General features: G+C 40.2%; 2 protein-coding genes across 7 annotated transcripts in view; one reads left to right on the forward strand and one right to left on the reverse strand.

The window, feature by feature from the left end:
* The window catches only part of IFT74 (intraflagellar transport 74), a 247,745-nt gene that overhangs the window by 203,753 nt on the left and 30,454 nt on the right, over positions 1 to 13,538 (forward strand). The window lies entirely within an intron of this gene.
* On the reverse strand, positions 2,506 to 10,610 carry LRRC19 (leucine rich repeat containing 19). The gene is made up of 5 exons (XM_081176792.1): positions 10,490 to 10,610; positions 9,007 to 9,084; positions 7,190 to 7,700; positions 5,189 to 5,380; positions 2,506 to 3,514 (listed from the first exon to the last, which is right to left on the reverse strand). The coding sequence occupies exons 1-5, from the start codon at positions 10,520 to 10,522 to the stop codon at positions 3,201 to 3,203; spliced, it is 1,128 nt and encodes a 375-aa protein (XP_081032918.1). The 5' UTR covers positions 10,523 to 10,610; the 3' UTR covers positions 2,506 to 3,200.

Genomic DNA, 13,538 nt, shown 5'->3' on the forward strand with positions numbered 1-13,538 from the left:
GTCTCAGTCTTATCTAGATTGAGCTTCTGTTTATTAGCTCTTGTCCGGACTATTGCTGGGGCAAGACAATAGTCCAGGGCATCCACACCAACACATGCAAAGGAGAAGTACAGCTGTGTGTCAGCAGCATATTGCTGACGACAGATTCCAGACTTCCAGATGACCCTACTCAGTGATTTCATGTAGATGTTAAACAGCATAAGGGGTAAAATGTACAACAAAACAAGTCAGCTTTAAATAAATAAAAATTCAGCTCACCATCACAAACCCCAGAAGTAGCATATAGGATAAAAGATTTCATTTAACATTGAACCCCGAGGAACCCCAAATTGAAGGCTCCACGGGGCCAAAGAACACTCCTCAAACATCACCCTCTGGAAACAACCAGAAAATATATGCACAGTTCTTGTTAACTAAGCTTACTAAGTGGGCCGAAGAGAACAACCTGATTGGGCCTGAACAGGCTGGTTTTAGAGCGCATCAGTCAGCGGTCGATCATGTCTTAGTTTTATACCACCTTGCCCAGAAATATTCCGCCCCAAATAGAGGCCAACTTTGTGCGGCCTTTATTGATTTAAAAGCCGCTTTTGACAGCATCCCCAGAGGACTACTTTGGGGAAAACTAGCACGATGGGGAATAGACAAAAGACTTTTGTGGCTAATAACTAAACTGCATGATGGATCGGCCGCTAGGGTGAGAATCACTCCGGCAGGCGACCTCTCAAATCCAGTAACCATCAATAGAGGTGTTCGTCAAGGATGTATCCTTGCTCCGACCCTTTTTAATCTATTTATAAGCGATATGAGGGTGCCTCTGATAGATTCTCAAGAAACGATCCACGCCCCCCGTCTTGCCCAATATCGTTGCCCCCTTCTACTCTACGCAGACAACACAGTGATCCTATCTTTTTCAAGAGTTGGCCTTAGGAGGGCCTTAAAAATTTTTGATGCTTACTGCAAATCAAATTTTCTTACAATTAATCACGCAAAGTCCAAAGTCCTAATTTTCACCAAGAGTCGAAAAACCTATAATTGGAGAATAGACAGGAAAGCCATAGACCAAGTTTTCAAATTTCAATACTTGGGAGTCCTTCTCCAACACAACATGGGCTGGAAGGTCCATCTTGCATTTGTATTAAATAGAGCTAACGCCCTTTCCTTTGCGCTACTGCGTTTTTTCTTTTCAGATGGGGCTTTCCATATTCCATCAGTGTTAAAAGTTTTCAAGGCAAAGGTGATTTCAACAATAGCATATGCAATCCCAATATGGGGGTCCTTTGTTAATCTAACCCAATTGGAGGTAATCCAAAACCAACTGCTAAGAAGGTTGCTAAAATTACCCAGGTGTGTAGGCAATACTGCTATACGACTCGAACTAAATGTGACATCTCTAGAAACCACACTATGGAAATGCATCCTCTGTTACTGGTTGGCATTATGGCATAAGCTCCCAAATCTCCACTTGATACAGTGTCTCTGGAGAGATGACTTCCCTAGCCCTTGGGCAAAAATAATACATGGGAAACTTGTGTCCTTAGGACTATCTCCATCTGAACTACTAAAAATGGATTTAATTTCTGCCAAGAGAATTATAACTCACAAATTAGAGGAGATCAATTTACAATTTAATATTGCGACAGGTGGTGGCACCTGTTCGCCGATAAACCTTGGCTTAACACCACCAACGAAACTTCCATCTTATTTAACTACCTTATCTGTGGTGATGCACAGGTATGCCTTTATAAAGGCTAGATTCAATGTTTTCCCATCAAATGTGTTGGGTAACAGACTCTCCAACGGACAGATCTCACTCCTCTGTGACTGTAAAAGTGGATCTATAGAATCGTTATATCATATAATCTTCTGTTGTCCATTACATTCGGCTTCACGGTCCAAGTTTCTGGCCCCATATTTATCGAGAATTGCTGACAGACCTCAGGAAGCCCAAATAATATACTTATTAAACGACAAAGACTCAAGTAGATCCCTTGCAGTCGCTAGATAGTTGATTAATGTCTTATTTCATAAGAGGAGAAATGGATCACTGTATGACTCTGACAGCTTAGCCAAACTTAAGAACCATCAATAAGTGCCAGAACTAAGACGCATATCCCCCAAAATCCGAGGGATTTGAATTGCGGTTGACATAGAGGGAGCTATTGTATATAGTGTTTACTTAATTGAAGTAAAATTGGTTTTATATGGGTGTTTTAACTTGGAACTGTTTAAATTGTTTGTTTATGGATAAATTTTGATGTATTGTTTTAGATATGGGCCAATGGCCGTAATAAATCAAATCAATCAATCAACCATCCAAGTAGGACTAAAACCAGCACTGAGCGGTGCCACCCACCCCTAATGCAGACAGCCACTCCAGAAGGGTACCCATGGCATCAACCTGTTTTTCTGATTTTTTGTTCATTTAAAAGTGCAAACAAGCATTTTTATTTATTTTATTTATCTTACATCGGTCATAGTTGTGTAGTACAACAAAAGCGAAACTCAGTTTCTGTTAATTATAATTATTTTAATTAATAACATATTTCTGGATGTTCAGACACAGAAGATGTTATTTCTTCTTCATTGATGGTCAGACTCTAAACTCCAGGGGATGCCTCCTTAATAATTTGTGTAATGACTTCCTTAGCATGCCAGACCCTTGTTTTGCCTGTTTTTAAATATACAGCCGTTCTTCAGAAGTCAAACAGAATTCGTTCTGGAAGTCCGTCTGACTTCTGAAACATTTGAAAACCAAGGCACAGCTTCCAGTTGGTTTCCGATTGTGCAGGTGCACCAGAAACAATAGCAGAAGCCGCACCTGACATTCGGCTTCCAAAAAAATGTTCGAAAACTGGAACACTCACTTCCGGTTTTTGATCATTCGGGAGCCGGAACGTTCAAGTCCCAAGGCGTTTGGGAGCCAAGATACGACTGTATAGGGCTATATTTCTCTTTCAGGTACCCAAACAAAATGCCCTGATTTACATACAAAAAAACCTTTGATCCTCCAACACCATTTCACCAATAGTGGTTTTCTGTAATGATGACAAGATTAAATAGTGCATATTTTGATTAATCACAAGCAGCAACAGTTTGGGTTTTTTAGCCCATTGCTTTATAAAGCTACAGATATGACAGCCCTTTGCACATATTTCAGAATGGGGCAGAGAGATTCAGACTGCAACATTCATAGTAACTTTTCATGTATCAATATATTTGTCTTCAATAAATCCATCTTCTTCTGGAACAAATGTATGAAATTGTTCAAAAACCACAACCGATTCTTCTTCATTGGTACCTGGTGTATGTGGGAAAGCGCAGTTATGAGATGTGAAAGTTTCTTCAAACATCTCTGGTTCATCTTCCTCCAAACGACTATGATTATAGCTAATCAAATAACGGTACCATACTGGGAATTTGATGACCATTCCAATCAGCAGTGAAATGCTGATAACAACAACCAGGACACCAATCAGAAAGGTCCAACTTTTGCCAGGACGATGAACATCCACACCTTAAAATAAATCAAATATTGTTTTAGTACTTTTTAGTATAAATACAACTCTTACCCCATTTTTCCTCATAAGGTTACCATTTCAGAAACAGAAGTTATCAAGTAACTTCCCTCTCCCCATAGAAAAATAAAGGGTTGGAGCTAGACTCCTTCCATTCACAGAAGTGAGTTAAATCCCGCAGAGGTTCCCACTCTGCAAATTGCGTGCTTCTGTGGGCAGAAGTGGCATAGGTGATTTTTGCGAAATCCCATCCCCACTGCAACCCCTGGTACTACCCCCTATACTGTTCCTCAGACTTCCCTAACCTTCCATATCAGCTTTTTAGAGGTAAAAGGAGCTGAGGGGGGGGGGAGAATATGCAAAAGTCACTTTGCACTTCAATCTACTGGAGAATCAAGTTTATGGGTTTGCAATTCCCACACCTCTGACACCAACACATCAAGTTTAGGACATTTGACTATTAGCCTTTTAAAAGCAGTGTAAAGTTTGGCGCTTGACTGAACATATTTCAGTAGTTGCTCTGTTAAAGAGTCCTGAAGGCATCTGTTGTTAACATAATTGTGGGAATTCAACTGGTACAGTTAAATGGACATTGTGCTGAGGTACCTGCCTCATTCCAGGTCTAGCTATGTCTGTTTGTCTGTGACTAGTGACCCCAGATAGGCATATTCATCCAAATCAGTGGAAGAATTCATCAAGGTTAATTAGATCAGCTGAGATCTAGCTGCACCAGTAACAAGTTTAACAAAAAAAATTGAACTTTGTGCTCCCAATGACACATGACTGTCTGGGTTAATCTGACATTTACCACTATGCATAAAAAACTAGAAAAGGCTATATTGCAATTATATATAGTCATCATAACTTTCAGCATATTACTTTTTTTTACTTTTTTCCCCAGCATGATTTTTATTAGTTTGCATTATACAAAATACAAAATACAAAAAAGAAAATTCAATTCTCCTTTTCACAGATTTCTGGTATGGCTTCCTTCAACCTTTCCACCAATCATCCGTAATAGTCTTTAATGTGGGTTCGCATTTCTTAGCTTGGACTTTCAGCATATTACTTGTTTTAAAAGACAATTCAAAAGCTATTTTGGTAATACATCTAATATTATTATTAATATATATGCTAAATATTCTAAATTATATGAGGATAGCATAGAGACTGGAGTCTATAAACCAAGCCAAGGACTGGCTCCTTGTTGAATTTTGCTTAAAATACACAAGGCTGTGCAAGTTCTTCTTCCTGAGAAATGTAAAGGAAATGGAGCTGCTCTTAACAATGTTTAAGGAAAAGAATGCACAGTTATAGGTTTGATATAATGGCAGAAGAGGAGGGGAGCAACATTTACCAACTGCCCGTTCACCTTGCAGAGCTTTGCACCCTATGAAAATGTGCCGGAGAGGGTAGGGGGATCGTGGGAAGACTACAGAATGGGTGGGAATTGGGCAAAAATAATGTTCTTCCACCAGCAGGATCCCTCTGCTGGATCAAAAGCTATCCATGAACAGATGGAGCCCTACTTTTAGCAGACAGCTAAATTTGAATTCAATACGCATTTGCTTTAAATTCTGTATCAGTGCACCAAATTATCTTTAGTATTGTTTCTGAAATGCATGGCTTCTATAGCCATATGGGCGCTGCCGGTAAATTAAACTGAAACATACCTGACTTTAGTGCTTTTCTATTTGTACCATTATGCAGAGATAGACTATCATTAGTTGAATTAAGAGAAGTGAAAGATAAGGTGGTTGCTTCAGTCGTCATCTCTCTTTTCTCACAGTCAGCTATAATTGCTGTCTTGATAGGTTGTTCTTTCAGGCTGCTTGGAGACATACACACAGTACCGTTCTCATTTTCTGTAATTATAAACATTTCAAAAAGATTTTAAAAAATTGGTCTGTGCTGACTTTAAAAACAACTTCAGACAGTATAGTTTAGAACTTTAAAAATAATCCATGCGACCATCTAGTGCAGGGGTAGGCAAACTAAGCCCGGGAGCCAGATCCAGCCCAATCACCTTCTAAATTCGGTCCGCAGACAGTCCAGGAATCAGCATGTTTTTACATGAGTAGAATGTGTCCTTTTATTTAAAACACATCTTTGGGTTATTTGTGGGGCATAGGAATTCATTTATTATTATTTTTCAAAATATAGTCCGCCCCGCCCCCCCACAAGGTCTGAGGGACAGTGGACCGGCCTCCTGCTGAAAAAGTCTGCTCACCCCTGGTCAAGTGTGATAGGGTTGCCAGAGGCAAATATATTATTTCCAACAATTATTCATTCCATGAAAATATTCCTGGGCATCAAATACAGTGGTACCTCGCAAGACGAATGCCTCGCAAGACGGAAAACCCACAAGACGAAAGGGTTTTCCGTTTGCGAGTTGCTTCGCAAGACGAATTTCCCTATGGGCGTGCTTCGCAAGAAGAAAGCCCATAGGGAAATCTCCGGGGACCTCTTTTAAATGCTGGCGGTGGGGAGCAAAGCCTCCCCTCCCCTCCGGCCTTCAGAAGAGGTCCAGGAAGGCCGGCGGGGGCCGAAAGGCTTTGCTCCCCACCGCCAGCATTTTAAAAGCAGTCCGGGATAGCAGGGAAGTGCTTCCCGCTATCCCGGACGGCTTTTGAAGGCAGGCGGGGGGGAGCAAAGACTTTTGCCCCCCGCCGGCCTTCAGAAGAGGTCCTTGACCTCTTCTGAAGGCCGGCGGGGGGCAAAAGTCTTTGCTCCCCCCTGCCTGCCTTCCCGGGAGAGCGGAGAAACGCGCTGCATTTCTCCGCTGTCCCGGACGGCTTTTGAAGGCAGGCGGGGGGGAGCAAAGACTTTCGCCCCCCGCCCGCCTTCAGAAGAGGTCCAGGACCTCTTCTGAAGGCTGGCGGGGGGCGAAAGTCTTTGTCCCCCCTGCCTGCCTTCCCAGAGGCTTTTAAATCGCCCTGGACAGCGGAGAAGTCCTCTGCTGTCCCGGGGTTTTTTAAAATTCTGGGGGTGGGAAGAAAAGCCCTTGTCGTCCCCCCCCAGCCTTCAGAAGAGGTCGGGGGACAGACTGTCCCCGGACCTGGTCTGAAGGCGGTTTCCATAGGAACGCATTGATTGATTTTCAATGCATTCCTATGGGAAACCGTGCTTCGCAAGACGAAAAACTCGCAAGAAGAAAAAACTTGCGGAACGAATTAATTTCGTCTTGCGAGGCACCACTGTATATGAATGTATTCAGTATTACCTATACTGTAATACTCTCAGGCAGGTTTGACTGTGCTATTCATCTGTTTAATAGGAGTCTTAAGGCTGGGAGTAGGTTGCATTGAACTCAGCGGGATTAATTCTTAGTAGGTGCATATAGGATTGCACTGTTATTTTTTTTCTGAAACCACATTACTTAGCACATTTCTAGTTCATAGGGCAAACGCCTCTTTTCCTATACAAAATCTGTGGATGAAGAGGCAATTTTCAGACATGACCTTTTCAAATACCAACTTCATGTACGTGCTCAACATTTAGTGCTTTTTATTGACAACTCCTTTTAGCATTTTTGGCTGTCAGTCTAAAGGAATCCTTATCTCAAAAATAAAAGATGTGAGGATAGCTAAATTCATACATCAACGGAGTACACTTAGTCCTCCTGAAATGGAAATCATATAGATTAAAACACCAATACATTTTTTAATACTTACCCATGGTTACTTTAGTGGTCTTCAGCCAACTCTGTAAACTAAGGAGGTCACATGAACAATTCCATGGATTTCCAATTAATGTGATATTGGTTAAATTAAGGGATATTTTTGCATCAAAATATCTCATAAGGTTATTTTTTAGGTTTAAGACCACCAAGCTCTTTAGCAATACAAACACACTGGAATCTAATTGCACAATTTTGTTATTCTGTAGGTGCAAAATATTTAGTTTATTTAAACCAGCAAATGCTGCTTGTTCAACTGTACTGATAGAATTATTGCTGACATCTAGAACTGCTAATTTTGAAAGTTTGTCAAAAGTAAAATTACGGAGAATAGAAATGGAATTGTTGCTTAGGTATAATTCTGTAATATTCATGTACTTTTGAAGATTTGTGGTATCACTTTCATTTAAAGTGATGCTGTTGTAACTGAGAACTAGTATAGAAACATTTTTGTCTAGGCCAGGAGGAACAGAAGTATAGTTTTTTGCTGCTTCCTCGCACTTAACCTGTTAAACAAAGAGAGAGAAAATGTTACAAATACAGATTGGGGAAGATTACCAGGATAAAACAGATAATATGTTCATCAAGCTCTCATATATAGGGATATGAAAACTTTTCTAAAATATATTGATGTTATTGTTTGTTGTAAAGGAAAATTCTGCCCGGCTAATCTTCAGAAAGAAAATCAGAACAGGTGACATTGCAAAATACAATCCTATAACAACATTGAAAGTGTATCAACAATATAGAAACAAAAGCAGCAGCACAAAACAACTATGTAACCATAAATAAAGCTACAGCTGTTCAGATTTGTGGTCCTTCATATTAGAGTCAGCTATATGATCAGTATGTGAAAGAAAATGACCTTGAAAAGTAGTTCAGGCTGTAGGAAAACAGGCCTGCTCCTTTTTTGTTGAAATCTTGGGGCTCAAATAAAAAATGTTGGAGTTAAACTCTTTTCTACAGTAGAATATTCAGCATAGAAATCTGAAATAACTGAATCATTCAGGACTGAATATAAATGCTTTGGCAGAGAGTTGTAGGGCTAAAGGGAACTTTTATTAAAAAAAGACCATCTATTTCCCCACCTCGCTTAATGCAAGGCACATACCAAACCAGCCTACAAGGACCAGAACAAAACTCATGGAATATTTCTTCCTGGTGTTAAGAAGGGAGTACCATGAAATAACTACCGTATTTTGCAGGTGATGAGAATCATAATATCATTGGTTAGGCACTGTATTCTGTGGGTTTTGGATCCGTCACATACCATACTCTATCATATATATTATTGACATCCATCTGTCTCGAAAGACAATGGAGTTCGCCTCCAGGGGTGAATCAAATCACCATGTTAGCTGCACCCAAGTGACCTCCCCAGGGCGCAAGTCTGGGCAGTGTGTATGGTATTCCTGGACTGCTCAGACGACCAGACCTTGCTGGTGTGGTCCAAAGGAAATCATAGCAATATGTTTGTCACCAGCTTGGTGGCAGGAGTTGCTGGAAGGAAGTACCATCTTAGGGACTGCACTCCGGATTTGTGTAGGGTTTACCCACAAGCCTTTCCTTCTGAAGATATCCCGCAAAGCAGTGGAGGTCCTATCATCTATATGAATATGATAATTTCTGCCACCCCACCCCAAAAGAGGAGTTAAAATAGCCTTAGGCTGCAGTCTTAAGTACGCATAGGAGTCAACCACATTGAACACAATATGGCTTTCTTCATAGAACACATGTAAAGGGTCAAGCTGTTAACAGCTTTATAGGAAAAGTAGCCAAGTAGTAGTAGCTTGATTTGGTTATGAAGCTTACCATTTGAGAAGCAGCAACTGGATGTAAAAAGAGAGCTGCAACCAGTGTCGGGAGCCAAGCAAGCTTCATATTCTGAACCTGTAGGTACACGTTATCGCTTGAATAGTATTGAAGCTCAATTTGATGATGAAAAAGAAGTTCACAAAGAGTATCATAGTTGTGATTGCAAAGCCAAGTGAATCAACAGGATTTGTAGAACTGAGTAAAATATGGAAATGTAAACTATATATAGTTTGTGCTATGAAATCAGGCCTTTGTCATCTGTCAGTGTTCAAGAAATTATTTCACCTAGTGTTCTTTTTTAAAAATAAATTTTTATTAAAATTTACAATTTAATATTCAACACATTTATCATATTAAAAAAATGAATAAAACAAAACTCCCCCCCCACCCCGTGACTTCCCTCAACTTCTCCTTCTGGTTCTTTGACAATTTGCTACTTCTGCTTAAATTTTCTCTTATTTTTCATCTTTCAGCTGAATGCTCTTACATTCTTATCATTTTTCTACCAAATTTTCTTCCAGTTACTTCTTACATTTAATTAATTTCCATATTGTTTCTTAACCTTTACTCTTGTTTTCTTAATTGTAAGTGTTTTACTCAAACCCTGCTAGTGAGTCCATTTCTTTACAATATTTCTGTAAATACAGCATGAACAATTCCCAGTCTTTTTTAAAGTCTCTTGTCTTTGTCTATTTCACCTAGTGTTCTGATACTTTCAAAAACAACATAGCTGTGATCTGTTGAGGTGTTCTGTAGAAATACAATAAAAATTATCCAAGTACTGGTGTTCTTTCATCAGATGTCTTAATACTATCGCTATAGCTGTTACCAAATATTAAAGAAAGAAACTGCAATAGCTATACAGTACTTCAGATACTTAGAATCTTTCTTCCTGCCCATCCTCCCTCCAGAGCTCTGAAATGGCGCCACTGATCAAGGCTACACAAGACATGAGCCATATCTATTGTACTGGTGCGAACTGCTTGACCCTTCCCTATAGGGAAAAGTTTGCAAATCTCAAAAGATAGAGAAAAGCACAGCCGGCAGTATCTAGAAACATTGGCGCACCCAAACAAGTAATATCAGTTACCTCGCAAAACCCACACAAAAGTTGTAGTGTCTCTTGTGAAAACTTCCTCCTTTTAGTCCATGTATATATGTATTAAAATCAAGTAAAATTCTTCAGGAATTAACATTTATTTCTGAAGTGTTCCATTAAAGGCCCTCCGTTATTTAAGAAGAATAAAACGGGCAGCTTCCCTGTTTAAACTGAGGGGAAACATTTGAAAAATATTTTCCAAGCTTCCAAAGATGTCCTCTTGCAAAGCCATCGAGTGAATTCATACAGCTTTGAACCAATATAATATTTAAACTATAATCTTAATAGTTGGATTGTGAAACAATGTATTTTATTATACATTTGTTAATAAAACAAACATCTATACGTTTGATAATACTAGCAGTTTACCCAATCACTTACCTTCTTATTTTTTCTCTGGAACATCATATACATGTTTGCGTGTATCCTTGTGGATTAAAAAAAGAAGAGTACAATGTGAACTTCACTTGGCTTCAACCTTTGTACCCTATTAGCAAGCACGTCGTTTAAAATAAGGAACTTCAGGATGCCTTTAGCAAAAGATTGACTTGGGTTCATATGTGACTTAATAGACTTGCAGCCAATAAGGAAGTTTTAGAATATGATCAGGTATCATGTTTATGACATGAAGTGAGGGCGAAAGAGCAAGTTTACCCACGGTTAGAGTTTCCAATAAAACATGATTGTATTGCAAACAGAGAGCCATGGGTAGAAGTTTATTTTTTAGTGGGGTACAGTTACCAAACATCAGACATTATAAATATACAAAGTGCATATTAAAAGCGACAGCTAAAAGCCTTTGCAGTTGTTAACATGCTGATCAGGGTGGAGGTTAGGTATAAGTTACATTCAAAGAATTAAAAATCACCTTTAACTTTTATATGTCACATGTATCATTAAGTCAAAACCAGTGAGAGGAGAAGGCACTAAACATTTTGGATCAGTTCTGATTCAGCTGTGACTATAGTTGCTCTGATTCCAGTTTAGGCTAACAAAGATTCAGTAACCTATTTGACACCCGTGTGCTGGTTCATCTCCGGTTCACATGAGAAAGTATAAATATTCATATTACGATAGTGATTTGCCTATGTGATAGAGTGCGTGTGATCATTGTGATATTGTGCCCTAATCTTCCTATATGATAGTTTTATCTTTCGGCAATGGCTTTGGATAGATTAAATGAATAAATACAGTTGTACCTCAGAAATCAAACGGAATCTGTTCCAGAAGTCTGTTCGACTTCCAAAACATTCAGAAACCAAGGCATGGCTTCCGATTGGCTGCAGGAAGCTCCGGAAGCCAATCAGAAGCCGCGTTAGACGTTCAGCTTCCAAAGAACATTCACAAACTGGAACACTCACTTCCAGGTTTGCAGCGTTCGGGTGCCAAAACATTCGAGTAGCAAGGCATTCGTCAACCAAGGTACTACTGTAATATGATACTTAATAGAGCAATTCTTTAATGTCTGCTCAGAAGTAAGGCCCATTAACTTCCATGGGGCCCAATCTCAGGTAAGCCAGTATCCTAAATGTGTTAGAGAGAGAGTGCTAATAGCTGAGAAGGAACACAGGGGAAATACGGCTGATAACATAATATGGAAAGATGTAGTGTGATGGAAAAAATATGAAGAGCAATTTTTACCAAACTGATCCTGTTGCTCACATCGCTGCTGCTGCTGCTGCTTGCCAGATTGTTTCTCTCTCTCTCTCTCTCTCTCTCTCTCTCTCATATTTTAATGCTTTTAATGCCACCCAAACTTGGATACTCAGAGCTTGCAGTTCTGTACAGTGCCATAGGCCTTACCAGCACAGGTATACAGACCGGGATTTTCCCCAGGAAGAATGTGCATGCTTCACTTAGCTCAAAGGTTAGGGAGAAGGTTTCAGTAACAGCTGTAGAGAGTAGCCAAGCTATTGCATGAGGGTCACAGCACTCTCACCCTTCCCCTGCCAAGCTGTTTCCCCTCATAATCTTCAATAGTAAATTTCAGCCTTAAAGCTTCCTGCAGCTTCCCAACCCTTAGAGAAGGCACAGTACAAATGTTTTCCGCAAGCCCAACATGTATAACTTCCTTCAAGATAGTGTATCTGAAGAAGTGTGCATGCACACAGAAGCTCATACCAATAACAAACTTAGTTGGTCTCTAAGGTGCTACTGGAAGGAATTTTTTTTATTTTGTTCCTTCAAGGCAGGAGTTCATGTGCTCAATCTAGTCTTATTTACATAAGCACTGGCGCACGACAGAGGGAGGGGTCAGACTCACACCCACAATCCCCACTCCTACCCTCTTCAGTTCTCTCTCTTTCTGAGATCTAGTATCTTGCAAAATGCAAATTAGATGGAGAAGGCTTATGCCCCTACAAAGTGTGCCTGTAGGCTCTGTTCAGAAGCTTAATGCAGAAAAGGGTTGGAAGCAGAAATGGTGAGCATAAACCTGGATCCCCTTTGACACATTCACTGGGCTTGCACTCTTTATAAAGATTTGAGGATTGATATTATTGCCCCTCTATTATTGTGCCTGCCGAGTTGTTCAACCATTGCCACTGTGTCCTTTCTTTTAGCAGATCAATATGATCAGATGACAGCAAAAATTGCAATGTTTTTAGTGGGGCAATTGATGTAAACCCCCAAAATGTATTTTCTATAGTTAAGTTTTTACCTCTTTCTTCAGTACATTTTATTGCATTGCATTGCATTGCTGTGGCTAGTAAAGGTAAAGGGGACCCCTGACCATTAGGTCCAGTTGTGACCGACTCTGGGGTTGCGGTTATCTCGCTTTATTGGCCGAGGGAGCCGACGTACAGCTTCCGGGTCATGTGGCCAGCATGACTAAGCCACTTCTGGCAAACCAGGGCAGCACACGGAAACACCGTTTACCTTCCCACTGGAGTGGTACCTATTTATCTACTTGCACTTTGACGTGCTTTCGAACTGCTAGGTTGGCAGGAGCAGGGACCGAGCAACGGGAGCTCACCGCATCGTGGGGATTCAAACCGCCGACCTTCTGATCGGCAAGCCCTAGACTCTGTGGTTTAATCCACAGCACCACATGCATCCCATGCTGTGGCTACTTCTGTGGCTAGTAGCTGATGCAAATAAAGATGCTTCTGATTCATTCACTGGTCATGTGAATTGGACTGTTGTTTGGGACCAGAGAGTGTACTGGTCTAAAATGCCATATATATATAAAATCAGTGACCTGTTGTTTGTTGTGATGATGGTTCTGTTCTGGTTTGAGCTCAAACAAAATCTTTTAATTGATGATTGAGCTTCTCATCTATTTGTGGGGCAGGGAGCAAAGTAAGCATTTGATTCAAATTTAGTTTAACTCTCTGACACTTTGGTTTTGATCAGCCTACAGGCTAAATAGGAAAGTACTTATGCTTTTCCTCCCTGGAATTTTTCAGCAGATGGGAGTTGAAGTAATTTC

This window comes from Podarcis bocagei (assembly GCF_964188305.1).
Source record: "Podarcis bocagei genome assembly, chromosome: 17".
Taxonomy (NCBI): domain Eukaryota; kingdom Metazoa; phylum Chordata; class Lepidosauria; order Squamata; family Lacertidae; genus Podarcis; species Podarcis bocagei.

Excerpts from the sequence above, each read along its gene's own strand:
- LRRC19 (XM_081176792.1), bottom strand. The coding sequence starts at position 10,522 with ATGTATATGATGTTCCAGAGAAAAAATAAGAAG. Across the intron at positions 9,085-10,489 it reads TCCAGAGAAAAAATAAGAAG|GTTCAGAATATGAAGCTTGC; the intron begins GTAAGTGATTGG and ends GTGTACCTACAG. Across the intron at positions 7,701-9,006 it reads CAGTTGCTGCTTCTCAAATG|GTTAAGTGCGAGGAAGCAGC; the intron begins GTAAGCTTCATA and ends TTTGTTTAACAG.